Consider the following 22,466-nt stretch of genomic DNA (forward strand, 5'->3'; position numbering starts at 1 on the left):
CCCTTTTGATCAAGATCTTTCTCTGAAAGCATTGATGATCAGTCTTCCTGTAATTAGGTTTTGATTGTCCCTTGTTGCTGAGATGGACTGGTTTGGTCCCACATTGGAGAGGGTGATTGGTGACTAGGAATCAGTGTTAAAATTCTTATAGCCACATTTGAGCAACAAGGAACGTTAAAGGTGAGTGGCTCTTGGTCTAAGCGTATCTGGAGACCATCATTAAGTTTAATTTTGTCTGTTTTGTAGGTGTTTGCTGTCATCTCAAAGTGCTGAACTAATATTATTTTGTTAGGAGTTATACTTCTGCAAAAATTTAACAAGTAACAGATACAAAATTTAAGAAAGGAAAATACAAAGTAAAATTCATAATAATATGGCAATCCCAGTTTGCATAATGGTTTTGAGCCATGAAACCTAACGTAAAGACAACTAATTAAATTATTCCAATGGCCATAGAGAATTCAGTGAGACCTATTGTAACCATGTGGCCTGTTTTCTTATTTTACGTATATGGGGTCTCAGCTTTCCCATAGGAATTTATCCAGTTACAGCATGTAGTATTAGCAATAGCACAGGCATTTTCTTACTTAACCAGTTGATACAAAAAGATCTCTTAGGTTGCATTCTTTCAAACTACCAGCAGAAGCCACTGATTGTGAAGTTTCAGTTATGGCATTCTCCTATCAAGTGAAAAAAGTAGCATTGAGATGGATAAGAGTCTTATTATTAAAGTCTTGTTCCAGCACCTTGGGAAAAGCTGTCTACCATGTAAAAATGTCAACTTCTTATCTTGGTTTGTAGTTTGAATGTCTCTAGTTAGGGCATCAGGTGGTTTGGTGAACTTCCCATGTGACTTGTACATCAGGCCCAGAACTTGTTCCTTCAGATCCATCTAGTTTCAGTTTATAAAGCTTTAGGAAAATTTAGGATTCATTCTAGTCTACAGGTAGATAAGAACTATTTTAAGACAATGCACAGAGCTACAATCTAATAACAAACATGTGTTTTATAGTTTTTTTTAATAAACATAACTTTCTCTGTATAGTCATCCTGATTGATTGATTGATTTTTTTGAGACAGAGTCTCTGTTGCCCAGGCTGGAGTGCAGTGGTGCAATCTCAGCTCACTGCAACCTCCACCTCCTGGGTTCAAGTGATTCTGTAAGTCATACTGATTTTTATCAAAGATAATCAGAGTAAGACAAACTTGTTTGTAAAATAAGTTTAGTTTTATCAAAAATTGCCTGTAAGAAGTGATTTGATTACATGATGTTCTCAGATTTAAAAACTCTTAAGGCTACAAAACTAAACCAAGGCAGACTTTAGATTTTATCACTATGAGACTGGGAACCCTTGAAACCAAGCATTGTATATACATTCTCAAATATGATATTGCAGTCAAAGCCTTGGTAACACAATCAGTGTATTTTATTGTATCTAGATAGAAAGATAATAGATTTTTTTATTGAACCTTTCAGTTAACCATATTGCCATAAGAATACTCACAAATAATTTTTGAATGGTAGGGGCAGTCAAATAAAGAGAAAATGCAACTGTTTCTACCTTTGTTCATAAAAGTGTACTTTATTAAATTGCCTAAAAGTTTCCTTAAATCTCGAAAACAAAACATTTAAGTAAAGAACTAACAGTGTTTCAAATAGAAGTCATGGAAACATTATCTTTATCTTTTATTTAATCTCATGTGTTTTTATTTTTGCTTCATCTTAGCAGTCTTTTGAACCTATCAGTTTATTAAAAAAAAGATTTAGTCCATTAATCTTAAAGTTATTAGAAACCTGCATTTAAAGGACCCATTAGGGCCAGGTGCAGTAGCTCATGCCTGTAATCCCAACACTTTGGGAGGCTGAGGTGGGCGGATCACGAAGTCAGAAGTCGAGACCAGCTCACCAACATAGTGAAACCTCATCTCTACTGAAAATACAGAAAATTAGCTGGGCATGGTGGCAGGTGCCTGTAATCCCAGCTACTCGGGAGGCAGAGGTAGGAGAATCACTTGAACCCAGGAGGCAGAGGCTGCAGCGAGCCGAGATCATGCCATTGCATTCCAACCCAAGCGACAGTGTGAGACTCCATCTCAAAAACTAAAAGTGCCCATTAGGGTCTTTTCTGTTAATCTGATTGTAAATACTTTTAGAGAAAAATTCAAAACAATTAACTCTGAATGTCAGAGACTTAGAGTGGCTATGGTTAAAAATCCAGTGGAAGTTTATTATAATTAACAGACAAGAAAATTTAGTTATATTTGTGGCATATGACATATTATCTAGAATTCTGACTGATTACATTAGATTTCTGCATTTTATATCGTTTTGGAACATTCATTATCAATAACATATATGTTCATGTAACTGAAAGATCTAGTATCACGTACCGTTTGACAATGTTTCTTATTCAATTTATCCAGTAACCCTAATCGCTTAATATCTCTACAAGATGAGAGAGACATTCGTTGATGCTCTCTAGGAGCGCAATAGGAAAATCCCAAAGTTAACTCTAGGTCAAAAAATCTTAATTTAGAATTTTGAGCTTGGAAAAGCCTGCCAAAGATGTCAAAAGGTTCAAAACACTTGAACAAAACAGTAGCACAGGTCACTGTGAAATCAATCTTGTTTATTATTATTATTATTTTATTTTAACCAGAGTAATAAAAGACTTCAAAAGCAATACAGGAAGTTACGTGGATTTTTAAAATCTTAACCCTTACAAAGATCAGTTTCCCCAACCAATCAAAAATCTATTAAAGACCACATGAAGTTATCTTGATAAAATGCAAAGTGTTTGTTTCTTTGGCCAGTTACCAAAAAGATAAAGAGAATTTTTCTGCAGTATAATTGCTTCTCCTTATGGTAAACCCATTTAGATAGCCTGGAAGTTGAAGCTGATTAAAAAGGTACTTCAGGTTAATCAGACAAAGGAGAATTGTATCTAAGGTTATGACTCTATACTATATTATAGAGGAATGTAAACAATAAAATTAGTACCTTGAGCAGGGGAATATGTGGATCTTAGCAGCAGCATGAGAAATTTCCTGTTTACATGGAATAATTCAGATACATCAAGAAAAGACAAGAGTGCAGAATCAGGTTTTACTAGGAAGCATTGCTTTTCTAGACCTTCAAGAAAGAACATTTCAGTTTCAGGTCACAAAAGCAGTGTTGGAACTCGAGAAAAAAGGAGCTGATGAAAAAATTAGAAAGAGAGAGTCCCAGTTATTCTTCCAGCTAAACAAAAAGATGTATTTTTCAGGAGGAGAAAGGAGGAGAGCAGAAGGCAATGATGCATGACCTGCAAATCATGTGCAGTGAGATACAGCAGAATTTAAACTTCTGAGCTTGAATATGAGAAGCTTTAAGAGGAAAACTCTACCTCAAGAAATGAAATTACCATTCTAAATGAAAAATATGGCATTTCCAACTTGAAACTAGGGAAATTAGATGGAATCTGTTAGAAGATTTTAGAAGTAAAAATCAAAATCTCAGTACTTCAAGAAAACCTTGTTCTAACATAGGGGACAAAATTTTTAGTTTTGTATCTGTATTTTTAGTATCAAAGCTCAATCTTTACAAAGACTTGGAAATAATTCCCTTCTAATTATAACCAACTTGATCACACACCATTTCTTTCCTAAATTCATCTTTCTCAAACCTTTCATGAGCTGCATAAACCTTTGACCACATGGTTAGACTTCTTGTTTTGTCCTATACTTCCTCTTTCTTAAATAATACACCATCTTTAGGGCAAAAATTTACAAGATTTTTTCTCATACAAAATTATTCTCTTCTTCTTGTTAACCTTTCTTACCAAAAATATAACTTCATACCTGTAATTTTTTTCATAGCTCTCTTTCCTACTTACTGTACTTATTGGTTCCTTTTCTGTCTTATTTCCTTCTTAAATCATATTTTGAAACAACCTTTAACCTCTGAATTAGACAAAATTATTGTCTCAATAGAGAATACATTTTTATACTTTCATTATTATTGAAAACACATTTTTGTGTACTTTGTTTACAAAATTATATATATTAGAAGTTTAATTCTTAGTAACATTAATTTTTAGTGAAACATAGGAAGCAAGATATTTTGAACTGTTCATCGCATATCAGTATTTTTATAGATGAGAATCATTTTGTAATTTCAGAAAATGTTTCCCCATAATTTTTATGTTATAAGTAGACCCAAATGTATTTAGTCTTTTTATAAAATTTAAGAAGCTAAGAGCAAATTTACAATTATGTTCAGCAATTTATGTTTTAATGTTTTTTAAAAATCTTACTTGGAAAGACCCAGACATTTAATGAATATCTATTACTTAATTTAACATAACATTGGGAATTTAGATTGCCTGAAAAGTTCAAGGGTAAACATTTATCATGTCTACATTTACCTGGCTTATCTTTAGCAGTTATACCTAGATTACTTATGAAAGTTGAGATACTGGGTAAAACTAGTCATCATTTCAAGTTATTTTTCTTTTAACCGTTTATTTAGACTGAATATCAGGCATTCACCTAAGTAAGAAACTTAAATGTATTGGTATTTTGCCAATAACTCAGAACACACAGCTGTTTTTATTAAACTAGTGTTGCGTTAGTCTTACCAAAGAATTATACCAACAAAGATTATTCTGTTTTAGGTTGGGTTTATAGTTTTATGGCCTTAAAACATCTAGCAGAGACAAATATAATCCTGTCTGACCAGTACACTCAGGCAAAAATGTATGCTGATAATTTTGAATACATTTTTAATTAAGTTTTAAAACCAGCTTATTTATCAAAGTTTTTTTTAAGTCATGTGAACTAAAAGACATTTGGCTTAATTACTGTGTATTTCATATAACCGCTTATTTGTTTAATCCGATCTGAATAGAATTCCTTAAGGGATTTCTGGCCAAGTACATCAGATTTTACTATGTAGACATAACATACAACATAATATATATGCATATGCATAAAACACATAAGCATATATACATACACACACAAAATTTAGGGGTAAAACAGTTTCTGTAGCAGCTTAAAAAAAAGAAAAAACTATTTTACTCTCCCCCGACCTTTGACTCAGTTCCACATGAGTTTAGGGTTAAATTTTCAATGTTTCCATTTTTAGCTAGGGATGGCCGAATTGTATAAGAAAAACAAAATTTCTAAGTGGCATTGAATTTTTGGTAACAAGTCTGTCTTTTGTTTGCCAGTCTGATTTGCTTGACTAGTCAGTGTAGCAGGGAAATTGTTTAGTGGGTTTTTGGTTTTTTGTTTTTCGCCCCCACATGACAGAAAAAGCAATTTTTATGCTGGACAGAGATACTTTATATTATTTCTTTGAGCTCAAGACTTTCAAGTGTTTGATCTGAGATCCCAACTTTTGTGAACACTATGTAGTTCTTTTTCTTTTAGACTATGAATCCTTCAGTTAACTGTTTCTTTACCCTAAACAGTTGTTAGTCAAGCAAACCTAAATTTACATTTCCAAAAGATACCTGAGTCGTTAGTTGTCATCGAGCTGTTATACTTTGTAAAGCTATTAATTTGAAAGTCGTTTAAGACATTTATTTGTTTATTTTATTTATTTATTTTTTAATCTTGGCTGAAATTCCACAAGCAGTGAGTTTTTTTGTATCAACGCCAGTAGGAAAATCAACAGAATCAAAGTAGACAAAAAAAGAGAGAGAGAGATAGATAAAGAAGGTAGAAGCCTTTACATGTCAGCTTAATATTTGCAGGTTTTTTGTTTTTTTGAGAGGAGAGTTTGAATAATGACCATTTGAGCTCTAGATTTTCCTGGATATACTTGGGCCATCAGTTAAAGAATGAGAATAGGCCATAAGATGTAGCCCGCTGAAGTCCCCTAGAACCTGACATGCCTTAATGTTTGAGAATTCCGTTCCTTTTCTTATTAATCTCTCAAAAGTAAGGAAAATCCCATAAATTCTGTCAGGGAGTGTCAGGACTGTTGTTTTAGGTGCTGGTGACTGCCCTACTGGCTTTTAATTAATCATTCTGTGTCCATTAGGCTACAAGGAGCAATAATAAGAGTGGTGCCAGTCTGAGGCTGGTCATGGAGATGCTGGGCAGATGTCCTCACTGAGGTTGCAAGTTTGTGATGGTCTTTGTGGTTTTTGCAGTCTTCTGTGATAGTTTTTGTTATCAGGGATTTATGCATGAGAACACCCTCTTCATGACCTTTTCTGGCTCTATTAGGGTTGTTTCTTTTTAAACACAGGTGACTCCAGTTTGATTTGGATAACTTTCAAATTGTATAGAATTTGGAAAATATGAAAAAGTTTTTTGTTTTATTTTACAAATTTGAATTATTTCACATAAATGTAGCTTCTTTTAAAAAAAACTTATCTGAGCATTTATTATATTAAATATTATTTTAAAATGATATCTTAATGATTATGTAATGTTGTTTTAGATTGCTAGACCATAGTGATAGTTATCTTTTAAGATGATACTGTGAGCCACTTGACTTTTTCCTTTGGCCAAGATTAATGTTGATTTTAAGTGACTTCTCACCTTTTTTTTTTTTTTTTAACTTTTCTGTTGTCTTGTTTTCCTGGAAAAGTGGAGTAAATTTTATATCACACTTGTATAAAGTAGTCTTTCCTTAAATAGATTTCTTGGGTTACTCATTTTCTTAGATGCCCTATTAAGAAGTGACTTACTTGATAAACAGTGTGTAATCACATTGGCTCACAGTAAACATTAGCAAATCGAGGACTTCAAAGAATCTTGCAGATGCCAAATCTGTTTATCTTTATTTACTTCATATTTTCCCCCAGAGTATTTGACAATAAAATGGAGATAGATCTTTTGCTGAAAATAGTTTTTCATTATGTTTTACTGTATCCTCATTCTCTTAGTCTGCAATAAGAAATCCATATTTCTTATAGGTAAATATTCATATCTTCAGTAATTCAACTTCTTGGTGAACCATCTAGTTATATACTCTGCTTATACCACAATCATTAACACGTTTCCTCATGGTGTTTACATTCTCAATAAATATATCTTATTTTTTAACCATGTAACTCCTAAATTTTTTAGCAACTGCTTTATGACCTACTTAGTGGTAATTTTAAAGAAAATAGTCAAACTAGCAGATCTCCCTGCTTATTCTAGTGATGATTTCCACACACATAACTTCTCCCACTCCCACATCCTACATTATCCCTTGAATTGAGATGAGTACAAGACTATCAAAATCGTTTACTGTAATTTTATAAAACTTAGTTTTTTAGTGAATCTATTTCTGATGGTGAATCATGGTATAAATGGGTTTTTGTTCTGCTCTCTTTCTTTTCATGACTGCATATATCCTTTTTTTAAACTCTTGCATTTCATGTTCCTTTTGTTTATTTAAGATCCTCAAACAATTTTCTTCACTGGAGGAAAAGTTGTCATCATTGAAAGAATTGCCATTTTTTAAAATTTCCATCTCTGCCACCCCCACTTCAAACACTTTCATTTTCTTTTAGAAACATTAATTTCTCATTTGTCTGGCCCATACTTTAAGCTACTTATACTCAGCATATTTCTAATTTCTCATTTGTCTGGCCCATACTTTAAGCTACTTACACTCAGCATATTTCTCTTCTGTGTTTTCATTCTGTTTTTTGTTTTTGTTTTTGTTTTTCTAGAGGCAGAGTCTCGCTTTGTTGCCCAGGCTGCAGTGCAGTGGCACGATCTCAGCTCACTGCAAACTCACCTCCCGGGTTCAGGTGATCTTATGCCTCAGCCTCCCGAGGAGCTGGGATTACAGGCATCCACCACTATGCCCAGTTAATTTTTGTATTTTTAGTAGAGATGGGGTTTCACCATGTTGGCCAGGCTTGTCTCGAACTCCTGACCTCAAGTGATCCACCCACCTCGGCCTCCCAAAGTGCTGGGATTACAGGTGTGAGCCACTGCACAGATTCTTCAGTCTGTTTCAGCCTGCTTCATTCTTTGTATACGCAGTTGCCTGTCTCTCATTTAATCACTGCCTCAGTTTAGCTATCCCAAAATACTATACATCTCTTTCTCACTCAGTTGTCTTACCTTAGTTCTTACTCTTGTAAAATGTGTTAAATAACAATATTTTTCACAAAATAGTTTGGCAAATCAGGTCAAAGTATAGTCAGCAACATGTAACTTCTGAATGACGGTTGTAGTGGGAAGAGCTTTGGAGAAGAAATCACAAAAGCTGGTTTCCTATTCCTTTTCCAATATAATCTTTTTATATGGTCATTTGTAATATGAAGAACATGACCTATCATCCCTATCTCAGATGACTTCTAAAATGAAGAGATTAATGTGTTTGAAAATGCTTTGAAATTTTTACAAATGCTCTTAAAAAAAATGAAGACACAGTGTTTATGGAAGTAGATAACATTAAAAAGATTGAATAGCTTTCAATCAGGTACCTTTTAATGAGGACAATGTGAATCTAATGAGTAGGAATTAGCTAAAATGGTAGGGTGAGGGGGGTGGCATTTCAGAGAGGGAACATTATATGCAGAAAGGAGTTATGAAATAAGATGATTAATATAGATTACTATAAGTAATTTAGTGTGGCTAGAGTGTAGGATGTCCATGGAGGAGTATCAGGAGAAAGGATTAGGAAATACGGATATGCTTGAATGTTTAATGAAAAGATATGGAGGGATTGCTTAAAAATTTAAAAGAATGATATAAACTTTACATGTCCAGAAGTTAATTCTTGTACTATTGTAGATGAAAGATGGCGAATGGGGTGGGGGAGGCAAACTGGAGTTAGGGAGACTTGAGGAGGCTGTTGCATTTAACAAAGGTCTGAACTGAGAGCTTGAAGTAGTATGAATGTAGAAAGGGAGAAGATAGATGCAAAAAACAGTAGTGAAATGGAATCTGTGGGACCTATGTTCTGATTTAAAGTAGGTGGCAGGAAGTTATTCACTAAAAGAGAAAATTTTATAATTATTCTAGGGCTCCTGGCTTAAATGGGTTTCCTACCATTCACTGAGATAGAGACCAAAATGAATTTAAAGGAAAGAGGGTACATTTGATTTTGATTTTGTTAAATTTGAGGTATTTAGCGTATACCCAAGTGCAAATGTTTTGTTTACTGTTGCATAAAAGGAGAGAGGATTGGGGACCTGTCTCTTTGGTAAATGAAGCCTTGGGTTTAGATCAGATCACCCAAAGCAGCATAGGGCTCTCTTTGTTACACCCTGTTTTTAAAATCTACCCCTTGAGAGATATACAGTTCCCCAGAAATCTTGATACCCATGGCCCCGCTTTGATTCATATTTCTGGTCCTTGTCGTTAATCCCAAGTCTGAGCCTTCAGTGAAAACCTGTCTTCTCACAATCTGCCATAAGGATCCGTAGGCCACTATTTTACCATTCTTTATTGTTCTTACAACTCTAAGTAAAACTTAAAATGTTTTTTATTGCTCTAAAGCTATATTACCAATCTAATCCAAATACACTTTTAACCTAATAGTCTTAGTAATAGCAGTCATTATTTTTATTTTTCTAACTTGGGGTTTACTATAAATTGATTATCACTTGCTTTTCATTAGTTTATCCTCATGAAACCTGTATGCTAATATAACATCATAAATTCAGTTTATTGTAGTAGCATACCTGGAAATCCCCTCTTGGTATTTAACTGTAAAGCCAATTATTTTAATATATTTACTTGGCAGTTGTGTTTGGAACTTGAGCCTTTCTCAAGCTATAACCTTAAATTATGAGCTCCCCCCCCATTCTCCGTACTCCCTCCTTTGTAATACTTTGTATTGGCCTTGAGGAATTGCGTGAGTTGTGCTTTAGCCTCTGCTCATATGACATTATAGCCTGGCTTCTTGATTTACTCTTCTTTCAAGTTTCTCTGGCCTGATCGCCCAATTTTCCTTTTCTTTCCGATATCTGGCAGTGTCATAACTAAGCTGCCTCCTTGCCACCAGGAGGTCAGATGGAGTGAGGACATAGGGCTTCAGGGACAGAATGAGTGCTAGAAGAACTTCAAGGGCTATTGTGATGGATATGACTCCTGCCCCAGCTCCCACAGATACTATTTTAAAGTAGCAATTGCCCGTCATATATGGGTCCTTCAAAATTCAAAAACTGCCAGCTGCCTAGAATTTGTAGGCATTCTCAAACGTTTTTATGACTGCACCTAGATGCGAAGGAGGAGAAAGATGTTGAATTGATTCCTGCAAACATTAAAAAGGAATGTGGTTAAAATGTCAATAGTAGTCTGGCTACAGATAGTGAAGAGTCCTGATCACAGTGCATGGTTTTTTATCTTGTTTTTTTGTTTGCTTGTTTTGTTTTGTTTTAACAAGTAGGCATTCATTTGGACATGTAAACATCAACCTCTGACTACTCCTTAGTGCCATTTTAAAATTGTTTCAAGGGTTTTCACAGATAACCTGAGAACATCCTCAGTTCACAGGTCAGTGTACATTTTGAAATACAGTGTAATGCCAGTGCAAAAAGTATATATGAAATGAAGTTAAAACTTTGTAGTTTATGCAAGTTGGAACAGCTATTAAAAAGTCAAAAAATAACGGGTGGTGAGGTTGCAGAGAAAAGGGAATGCTTTTACACAGCTGGTGGGAAGGTAAATAGTTCAGCCATTGTGGAAATTAGTTTGGCAATTTTACAAAGAACTTAAAACAGAACTACCATTCTACCCAGCAGTTATATTATTGGGCATGTACCCAAAGGAATAGAAATCATTCTACCATAAAGACACACACATCACAGTACTATTCACATTAACAAAGACATTGAATCAACTTAAATACCCATCAACGATATACTGGATAAAGAAAATGTGGTACATATACACCATGGAATACTACACAGTCATAAAAATGAATGAGATTATGTCCTTTGCAGCAACATGGATGGAGCTGTAGGTCATTATCCTAGGCAAACTAACGCAGGAACAAAAAACCAAAGACCACACATTCTCGTTTAAGTGGGAGCTGTCAGGCATGGTGGCTCACGCCTGTAATCCTAGCACTTGGGGAACCACTTAAGGTAGATCACTTGAGGCTGGGAGTTCAAGACCAGCCTGGCCAACATAGCAAAACCCCATCTCTACTAAAAAATACGAAAATTAGCTGGGTGTTGGGGTGCACACCTGTAATCTCAGCTGCTTGGGAGCCTAAGGCATGAGAATCACTTGAACCCGAGAGGCAGAGGTTGCGGTGAGCTGAGATTACACCACTTCACTCTAGCCTAGTTGAAAGAGCAAGACTCTGTCTCATCAAAGAAAAAAATATATATATACACATATATATGTGTGTGTATATATATATGAAGTGGGAACTAAACATTGAGGATATATGGACACAATGAAGGGAACAGCAGACATTGGGACCTACTTGAGGAGGGAGGGTAGAAGATGAGTATTGAAAAACTTCCTGTTGGGTACTATGCTTATTACCTGAGTGACTAAATAATCTTTACACCAAACCCCCATGACACGCAATTTACTCATGTAACAAACCTACCCATGTACCCTAAACCTAAAATAAAAGCTTAAAAAATAAAAAAGAATACACTTTGTAATTAATTATTGGACAGTGGTGTTTTTGTGATAAAGTACAAATTTGTTCTTTACTTTTTTATGTCAAAGAAAAATGGTAGTTCCCAGACATTTACATTCTAAACCTATATAGAAATCTGTATGCTAGCAGGTAAAAATAATCCCTGTTAGATTTTTCTAAATTGTAAATCAGATTTATATGAAAAAACAGGTTATATTTTTCCCTTTTATTTCTTTGGTAATAGCAGTGAAAATACTATTTTCAAATTCTGGATTCCTGTTTAGTACAGCTATTCTCCCAGCTCCCTGGATTTAATCTGTGGAAAGTGTCATTGGAGTGCAAGAGTTAGCATTGTTTTGTTTGGTTTTCCCCTTGCCCCTGACATTCTACTCTGATATTAAGCCACTCTTTTAGTTATAGTTAAATGAGACATGCATGGGTGATTTGCAGTTAACTGCTCGCCTCCACACACAACAAATGCCTCGGCTTCATATCTAATCATGATTCATGCCTTATGCCAGACACTTGCTGTCATCCCAGTACCAGCAGATGGTGGGGCTAGACCCCTGGGGCAGTATGACCCAATGTTCTAAGGTTATATATCTTCTAGTAGCAATGGTCAGAAAAGAAAAGATTGTAACATGGCAAATTAAGTTTAGCTCTTTATGGCTTTTTGCTTTAAAAAAAAAATAGGTGTCACATTTTCAAGTGGTACCATAAAAACATATTTTTTAGTCCAATAAAATAAAAGCATAAACTGGAGTGTTATCATTCCTTAACTCCAAATCCTGGTAGTCAAGGGGTACATGGAGCAATGGTTTTTCGCTTTCCTCAAACCCATAATTAGAAATACATTTTACATACAGTACGTATATACTTACAGTTACATATGCATATGCATATGCATATACATAATTCATACCAAAATTTCAGTAGTAGTGTTTGACCTTACCATGTGCAATTTTTTTTCTCTTTTTTGTTGTTGTAGATGTTGTTAATTCTTTCTCTCTTTTTAACCAGTTTCTAGTCTTCATTCCCCAAGTAGATTTTAGTGCTCACTAATGGATTGGGACCCACAGTTTGAAAAACTGTATTAAACAATCAGCACTTATTATAAAGAAATATGCTACTTACTTTTTTGTGGACTTTCTCAAATTATAAAAAATGATTTTCCTACTCTTTACTGATCACATCAGCTACCATTTAGTTAACAAGAAATTTTTAGGGTTCTCTATTACTTGTATGTATATCCAAGGACCTAAAGGACATAGAGGAGCTACATATAGAAACAAATTTCAATTGAATGTTTTAATGAGCCTTATAACCCTCTAGCTTTAAACACATGCCATTTCTCTTCATTGTTCACAAGTAATCATTTTATTTCTTTGAGCTTTTCTTTATTTTTATCTTATATTTTAATAGGTCATTCTTTTTAACATACATGAAGTAGCTTGTTTTTAGGCCTGTTATTTGTATTTTAAAAAGAAGGAAAGAAAAGAAGTAGGGCCTTTTGAATTTCTGTGTCACCAAATAGAATTCAGAATACTATGGGTTGTTGCAATGTGCTATTTCCCTTCTTCATTAATGGTGATGTGAATGAGTTGTATGAAAAACATAGTAGTCATAGGAACCGTGTAATCCCTTGACTATCACTTTTCATTCCATATAAAATGATAGGAGGTGAGTTTTGTTGCCTATATAATTGCCATTTTTAAAAGTTGCCTATGGCATTGTAGAGAACCATAGAGTTTATATAAAGTGATAGCTCTTAGAATTCAGAAGAGATATAGAAAAAAAGCATTTATATTCTGAATAGACAGGGTTAGAACTAACACTGAGAGGAAGTTTGGTACACAAATGATATATTCAGAGAGAACTTTATAGTCTGGCTGTAAATAAACAAAATATATTATCAGGTGTTTTGTGCAGATTAAAACTCAAGGTGAAAGCAGCTTGTGGAGCAGAAGGTAATTTTATATAAACACATATATATGAATGTATACTGAAACTAATTTATATTATGGGTGGGAAAAATTCTTGAATAATTTATTGTAGATAACGGTTGTCAGTCTTACCATTAAAGATTTTCATTGAAGCTCTTTGTGTGTATCTCTTTTAGATACGGAAACAAGTGAAAAAATCCAGGCAAGTGGAATACTTCAGCTGTTTGCAAGTCTGTTGACTCCACAGTCTTCCTGCAAAGCCAAAGTAGCTAACATCATAGCAGAAGTAGCCAAAAATGGTGAGGTTTACCTCAAGAACTTTTCTGCTGGGAACATCTTCAGTTTTACATCTTACTTGTCAGTATGCTTTATTAATTTATGTTTTAATTTTGTAGATTAGATGTTTTTTATTTCTATCTATCTTTTGTTTGACTCTTCATGTAATTGTTTTAAATGGCTATAGTTACAGTCATTCATACATGTCTCATTTGATAACCTATTCCTTCTCAGTAGAATTATGGGAAAGCTCTGCTGCCCTCAGCTGTACCTGTGTTACTTATTACTTTTGGTATAAGATTCTTGAACTTGCCACCGAGTCATTCATCTTTATTGGCATAAGAGATAATATATTTTTAAATATTTATGTTTGTTTGTGTTATACCCACATAAACTCACTGTTCTTTTTTAGTTTTGCCTATTGTTCCGACATTGGCACTTCAACAGTATAGTTGGAATATATGTTCTATTTTCTACACTTACCTTTGTGGAAAACATATATTTCTTAAGTTTCCATGTAAGAATACTTTGGAAAAACAATAATGACAACAAAGTTTAGATTATAGAATACTTAATCCATCCCATTGTGTACTATTTATACACTGAGAGATTCTTTGGGTGAATTATAGCATAAATATTTGCAAGTGGTTTTAGTTCAGTCAGTTTAAGAAAAACACTGAATTCCTAAAACAATTTTTAAGCATAAGAGAAGGCCATACTATATATAATACCTTTAGTGTGCCTCAATTTGTCAGTTTTACATTATTTTTTAGCCTTTTATTGTAATATGATTCATATATTATTCTTTAAAGGGAAGGAATTTAAAAATTCTGGCTTCATCATGGCAGGTGATTTTGTAAAGTATCAGTCAGTATATGTTGGTTTGGGCTGGTTAAACAATGTATTTTTAGGTGTGTTGCCAGAAAGAAAATTGTATGAAACTGTCATTTGTGTGGAGGTTCTGAAAATGCATTTCAAGTTAGATTCCATATTGGTATATCATTTTTTGGTGGTTGTTAGAAAATTGGCCACTTATCACTCTTATATGTCACATCTAAGAAGCAGATCTAGTTTGAAAATGAATTCTTTCCAGACATTGCTTGTTAACCTGGACCAACCCTTATCTGAATTTTCTTAGATACAAGCATCTTGGTTTTTAAGAACAAGTCTTTTATTTTTAACTTTGTTAGAGTCACAGTATAGAGTTCCAGAAATCAAGGTAGAGACTCCACAATTTTTATCTTAAAATCCTTTTTCTTAAGCATTCTTGTAGTGTAAAATCAGAAATTTTGGATAACAGATTTTTGTGAAATGGATTGCCATTCCTCTATTGTCTTACTTAATAAAATTCCTCATAATGCTCTGTCACAATTTTATGACAACTCTGCTTTGAAGAGTTTCTTGTAGTAATACTCTAGTAGATGATAGCTATGTTCTAAAGACATCATAGAATTTTTAATGTTTATGCTTTTAATCAGAGGCTGATAAAGGGCATATCACTAACCTCCACTGGTTAAAATAAATACAATACATTGGTATGTTTATTACTCCATGACCACAGCCAATTACTTTTTTAAGTGATTGGCTGAGAAAGTGGACCAGAATCTTGTTGAGTGGTTTTTTGTTTGTTTGTTTTTGAGACAGGGTCTTACTGTGTCACCCAGGCTGAAGTGTAGTGGCAGAATCACGGTTCACTGCAGACTTGACCTCCCGGGGTCAAGCAATCCTCCCACCTCAGCCTCCTGAGCAGCTGGACCGTAGGCATGTGCCACCATGCCTGGCTAATTTTTAAATTATTATTATTTTTTGTAAAAACAGGGTCTCCCTATGTTGCCCAGGCTTGTCTTGAACTCCTAGATTCAAGGGATCCTCCCACCTTGGCCTCACAAAGTGCTGGGATTACGGGCATAAGCCACTGAGTCTGGCCATTGAGTGTTCTTTTCAAAAGAAATACATAACTTCAGAAGTGCAACCTGGCACAACATAGTATACTGATTGGGCATGTATTTCTTGGTAGAAATTGACGATGAAAAAGATTGTATGAACCAGAGAATATGAGGTTGGAAGGTAATTAGTTCATCTTTACTGTGCACAGAGGAGAAATATTAGCATACACTTCTTCGATTCACGTAAACCCCAAATAAGTTTTTGTACATAGAAAAAGAATCTTTAAAAATTAACACACCTTTATGCTGACATTCAAAATTTAGAGGATTTGTAAGAAGTTCCATGGGCGAGTTTAATGTGGGAGGGTAGCTTTGACCATAAATTATAGTAAAAGATTTTTTAGACCTTTTAAATGTATTATTCCTTTATATAATAGACTTAAGACTGATAGGAGGCAAAGGACAGATAAGCAAGATATGACATATCTGTGAATATTTCAGAATTGGACTCTCAAAAGTATTTAATAATAATAGTAATACTTCCTAATGCTAGCTATGATTTTGTGCTCACATAATTTAAGTGTTGTCTACATTATTTCAATCCCTTATGAGATAGGGTTATTTTATACACATGAGAAAACAGAGGCTAAATATCTTGACTGTCGTCACACTTAAGTGATAATAGTTGGATTTTATTCACTAGTTTGTTTCTCTCCTTTCATTTCTTTTCAGTAAATGAGATTTTATGATGGCAGTGGAATGTGTAGAGGTGGTCTGAGTACAGGGGTAGCAGCATGTAACATGAAAGACTGGGCTGGTAACTGATGTGAAAATGTGTAAAAACCAGCAAAAGTTGAACTGCTGTTTGTCTGTTCTTCTATAGCAGTTCCCTGCCTTTGACCTGTAGCAGCAACAGACTCATCCGGGGACTTGTTAGATGCAAATTCTTGGATCCATTCACCCAGACTTACTGAATCAGGGACTCAGGAGTGGGCCCAACCATCTGTTTTAACAAGTCCTCTAGGTGATACTGATGAGTATAAAGCTTGAGAACCAAGTTTCAGTCTAAAGCAGTACAGAATCAGGAGTTTCGATTAACATTACACTTTTTTGTTCTTCTGTGTACTTTATCATATTGCAAAGTGTTTATCAAAACTTCCACCTGAGTGCTCTTAACAACAAAAGAGTGAAAGTTTACACCCAAGAGGACCTGGGAAGAGCACTAACCAGAAATACAGAAGTCTCCTGTTCTATTTTATTGATTTTAATTTTGCCCTCTATTCCATAACAGGTACATGTACGTGTTTATTTTAGTATGAAATGCATGTGTGCCCTAGAAAAATCATTGAATAAAGTTGAGACTCCAGAAGAATGCACTGTGTTGTCAAGTAGTTGAAAGTATACCTTCAGACCTCAGTGTTGGAAGCTTAACCTCCGTCATTTTGTAAGAATTATTATCAGTACGTTTTTTTTCTTTTTCTTTTTCTTTTTTTTTTTGAGACAGAGTCTCACTCTGTTGCCCAGGCTGGAGTGCAATGGCGCGATCTCGGCTCACTGCAAGCTCTGCCTCCTGGGTTCAAGTGATTCTCCTGCCTCAGTCCCCCGAGTAGGTGGAATTACAGGCGACCGCCACCACGCCCGGCTAATTTTTTGTATCTTTAGTAGAGATGGGATTTCACCATGTTGACCATGCTGGTCTCGAACTCCTGACCTCGTGATCTGCCCGCCTCAGCCTCCCCAAGTGCTGGGATTACAGGCATGAGCCACTGTGCCTGGCCAGTACTTCTTTAAAAACAAGGGCAGTACAAAGTGTGAATGAAAAATATAAATGTCAGTTTGACAACCCACATATAAAAGTGACTCATTCTTTGTATTCATGCCTCATGGTTTTCCTTGTTTTTCAGAATAAAAATATAAAAAGCTAAGCGTTAACACAGGGAGGTTATTAGAGAAAATTCAAACGTGAATATAATGATTTAGTCTAATAAACACTGAGGTGGACTCTACTACTCAGTGTTTTTATTTGGCTTGAAAATTTTGGTTTAAAAGAGTTTTAATAAAATAGTTTCTTCAGGTAGCTGAAAGTGGAGAAAGTAGACATTATGTTTTTTAATATTTGAGGAGATGTGAGGGGGATATAAATCTCAGTGTATATAAAAGAAGATAATTTTATTTTGTGGTTTTCATCACAGCCTGTACTTTATGATGCTGCTGAATAAATGTGTAATTCAAGTAGGTTTGAGAAAGTAAAAGCAAGAAAGTAAAACGTTAACACTCTAGATTTAGAAAAGAATAGAAATAATCAACAATTATTTAATGAATATATTACTACAGTCAAAGGGAACAACATTGGTCTTAGGTGGAAATCAACTTTTTATTTTTATTGATATTGAAATAGAGCAGTACCTATTTCCTTAAAACCTCTGTATTGAATTTCTACATTAACCTACACATGTTTTGCAAAGAAAAAAAAAAAGAATTCTGTGTTGTGTAGGCAAATACAAATATGCAGAAATACTTAATGGCTCCTGCTTTCTGCAGCATAATGGCATCCACTAACTTTGATTTCTATTCGCTGTCATTCTGCATGTATCTTGGTTTCAGCCTCTTTCCCTTGCAGTACTGCCCCCTCCCCGAACCAAAATTTTCAGTTCTCTGAGTTCAGATTACCTAGAGAGAATCTGATTTTTTGCCTGTTTCTTTTTAAGTTCATTGCCATTGTTCTTTAGGAAATCTTTCGAAGTAGACCATTTTTTAGGCTATTGAGTCAGAATCCAGCCAGCTGTGAAAGGTAGCTGATGTGAAACGCAGAGGTATAGGTAGTAGGAACCCCTTTGAAGAAAGATGACTGTCAGCCATTCTGAAGCTTCTCTAATGTAGTATGTATAACATTTTAAACATATTCTTACACATCCCTGGCATTTTTTTTTTAATATATCTGCCTGAAGCATGATAATTTTATGTCTTTAAAATTAGAAAGCGAGGGCTACCACTCTTTGGTTAAAAAAGTAAATTAGCTGAAAAGCAAAAGATTTTTAGAAGAAATTCTTTTTTACTTTATCCAGAGACTGACAGTGACTAAAAGCTGAGGAATGTATTAGCTTTGTTTTATCTTTATATGTTTTTGAGTAAAAAATGGTTCCAAAGAGTTTGATTCCATAATTTTTCTGTAATTATTTACCCTCTACTATTCCAAGAATACTTGAAGCTATTGATTGTAGAGTCAAAATTTTGAAAGATTGGTATCATATAGGCAAAACATAAAAGAAACACAGCAATTCATCAATGTTGCCATTGCCTGAAGAATAGCAGTAACAAAACAAGTAAAATAATAAGATAAACAAGTTTTATTTATGAATGAGTGCAAATCAGACCATTCCTAAATTTCTTGTTTTAGTAATCAATGAAATCACCTTACTGTTGGGAACCAGGCATACTTCAGTGAAAACGATAATGAACATCTGTCTTTAATATGAGTTAGTAGCATGTTAATTTAAGATTTGAAATCTAGACCAGGCCTGGTGGTTCTCACCTATAATCCTAGCACTTTGGGAGGCCACAACGGAAGGATCACTTGAGACTAGAAGTTCGACACCAGCCAGGGCAGCATAGTGAAACTCTGTCTATAAAAAAATTAAAAATTGGCTGAACATGGTGGCTCATGCCTGTAATCCCAACACTTTCGGAGACTGAGGCAGGTGGATCACGAGGTCAAGAGTTCAAGACCAGCCTGGCCAACATGGTGAAACCCCATCTCTACTAAAAATACAAAAATTAGCTGGGTGTAGTGACACTAGCCTGTAGTCCCAACTACTCGGGAGGCTGAGGCAGGAGAATCGTTTGAACCGGGAGACAGAGGTTGCAGTGAGCCAAGACTGCGCCATTGTACTCTAGCCTGGATGACAGAGCAAAGCTCCGTCTCAAAAATAAATAAATAAATAAAATTATCTAGGCCTGGTGGTACACGCCTGTAGTTCCAGCTACTCAGGAGGCTGAGGTCAGGGAGGATCCCTTAAGCTCAGGAGTTCGAGGCTACAGTGAGCCATTATCATGCCATTGCATTCCAGCCTGAGTGATAGGGTAAGGCCTTGTCTCAAGGAAAAAAAGATTTGAAATCTATGAAGGGTGTCAAGTAACAATTAACTAAAGAGGTCGATAAGAAGATTGGTGTGTCCTCTCCTATAGATGGTCATTGAATTCATGAACATGTATAGGATAATTCATTTTCTTAGCATGAGTAGTAGGATACTTAATACTATTGAGTTTGATAACATCAGTGATAAACTCAAAGCTTAGTTGTTGAGATAGGAAATAATCTCAATCAGAAGTTTACATGACAGGGGATTTTTCAGTGATAGAGTAAGAAAGAAGGAGATGATAGGAATTAAATCCTTTATTTAGGGAGAGAGGAATACCTCTGTGATTTACAGCTATTTTAGGCGGAAAAGAAGTTGTCTCAGAGGTGACAGCTGACAAAATATCCTATATGGTATGCTCTAAGAATTTGAAAATGAAGGGAAAGAAAGGGAGGATTGCTTATGAGGGTACCTGTGGAACAAAGTAAGGGGTAGACCAATTTGATAGAGGGAAAAGGTAGTGATTTTTCTAGTAGGACAAGCTATAGATGGATAAATTAGTTCTTTGTTAACTAACTTTATTAACCAGAACATCCTTATGGTGAGTTGTGATGTCCAAAAAGGTAATTCAGTTATTGGTTATTGGAGAAATTTCACCAGTTACATATTTCCTTATGTTTTGTAGTAGTCCATCATGAGACACTGTAAAAAAAAAAAAAAAGTTTTTCTAATCATGACTGTGGTGGTATCATGGGGAGTTAATACATAAGAGAATGGCATGCCATAAAGATAAGGAAAAAATGAATTTGAAATTTAAGAAATCTTAACATTTGATTATTTAGACCTGTAAATGTGTGGGTATAGCAGCAGATATGAATGAGCCATAAAATGGATTTTAATAAAGGACGGGAGTGAAGATAAGAAGAGGATGATTCCACCATATCTTACCAATCAAAAAGGACATATTATTTTTTAACGGTTCACTGAAACCTTTTTTTTTATATATATATATAGGCTATATATATATAAATATATGTTTATATGTATTTAATAACATATTACATATATAAACAAATATATAAACATATATATATTTATATGCATATAGCCTATATATATATATATAGCCTTTTTTAGAAAACAGTGAAAAATTAGACATTATGATGGCTTAGCTTATAACTCTAGTACTTTAATTATCAGGCTCATAGAAATACATTGCCATTGTTTCCATCATCACACATAATGCTTCCAAAGCACATCCAGTTATTACGAGAAGATAGTGATAAATTAGCTATGACATAAGTTAATTAAAAATCCCTTTGGTTTATGGCAGAGACTGTCAGCAAACAAAAATATGACCCCAGTCAGTTTTGTGTATTTTATGAAGCATTTAGTAGGGCTATAACAGGGTACTTTTGAACAGAAATGTACTCTTCAAATATTCAGCCACCTTTTCAAAGTGACTTTTAAATACTACATATTAAAAGTAGGTATTTATTTTATTAGGGGAGGTGATTTATGTAAATTGTGAATTGTTAGATTTTTAATTAATATGTCTCTTATTTTCAGAGTTTATGCGAATTCCATGTGTGGATGCTGGATTGATTTCACCACTGGTGCAGCTGCTAAATAGCAAAGACCAGGAAGTGCTGCTTCAAACAGGCAGGGCTCTAGGAAACATATGTTACGATAGCCGTAAGTGTTGACATCTCAATAATACACATATATTTTTAAGAATTATGATATTCAGACTAATCTACTTTGGTGTTAGCAGTGACTTTTCTAGGCTAAAACACTAACATGGGCCAGCGTGATTTAGCACTGCTTATTTAGCAGAATTTATGGAGATTCGGGTCATTGTATTCTTATCTAAGAAATCACAGGAAATAAAATGTTTTCCTCTATTATCACAAATGATATTTTCAGAGGAAATTAAGTCAGTTTCTAAGAAATTGGGGCTTTAAGTTTAGACAAAATACATATGTGCATCTTCTCAATTAGGTTTCATTGAAGTATTATCTCTGAATGGGAATGCTTATGGACACAATTTTTTAAAGTTTCTACGTCTGTCCAAATACATTTTTAATTACTTGCAATTCAGTAAAACCAATCATAAAAACCATACTCTTCTCAAAAGCTAGATTGGCCCATTGCATTCGCATTGACTCCATTCCTATTTGTCATTATATCATTGTCATCCTCACCACCTTCTATAATATACTGTTCTACTAGGCAAAAAGAAAGCAAGAACTGGGGTATGGGTATATTGTAACAGCGTTACAATTTCTACTTCCCCTTTCTACATGTAAACAAAATACAGAAAAATATTTTAAGTATATTTAGCTTAACTAGGCTTATTCTGATTTTCCTTAGAGTTCTATTTGCTGAGCCAAAACACATATTTTATCATTCACCTGTAAAGCCTCGTAGGAATTTAGTTTTATTTCTATAACAAGGATAACTTTTAATGCTTATTTTTCCCATTGAGTGTTTAACTCAAATGAGTTTTATTTTGTTATAAACACACACGATTTGGCGCTTTTATAATAGGCAGTCCTTCAAAAAGTGATTTGTGCATATGAGCCAGAAAGAAAGGACATAAATATATTCATTTATGATATAAGAAAGAAGTAGGGAAAAAGATTGAAACTACAGTTATAACTTATATATAGCAGTAGTGGTAAAGCTAGCCTCATTTATTCTCCTTTTCTTACTTTTTCTGAAATAGGAGTTACAA

General features: G+C 34.5%; 1 protein-coding gene across 12 annotated transcripts in view; it reads left to right on the top strand.

Annotated features, from left to right (window-relative positions):
* Nucleotides 1-22,466, top strand: part of RAP1GDS1 (Rap1 GTPase-GDP dissociation stimulator 1) — a 171,996-nt gene that overhangs the window by 57,987 nt on the left and 91,543 nt on the right. For 8 of the 12 annotated variants that reach the window (XM_015138854.3, XM_015138856.3, XM_015138859.3 and 5 more), the window contains exons 3-4: nucleotides 13,668-13,790; nucleotides 21,299-21,424. In XM_015138854.3, coding sequence (XP_014994340.1) covers nucleotides 13,668-13,790; nucleotides 21,299-21,424 — 249 coding nt within the window. Of the gene's footprint in view, nucleotides 1-13,667; nucleotides 13,849-21,298; nucleotides 21,425-22,466 lie in introns of all 12 variants that reach the window. The other 4 variants (XM_015138862.3, XM_078002021.1, XM_015138861.3 and 1 more) reach the window with 1 other exon arrangement.

The sequence above is a fragment of the Macaca mulatta genome, chromosome 5 (genome assembly GCF_049350105.2).
Source record: "Macaca mulatta isolate MMU2019108-1 chromosome 5, T2T-MMU8v2.0, whole genome shotgun sequence".
NCBI classification, from domain to species: Eukaryota; Metazoa; Chordata; class Mammalia; order Primates; family Cercopithecidae; genus Macaca; species Macaca mulatta.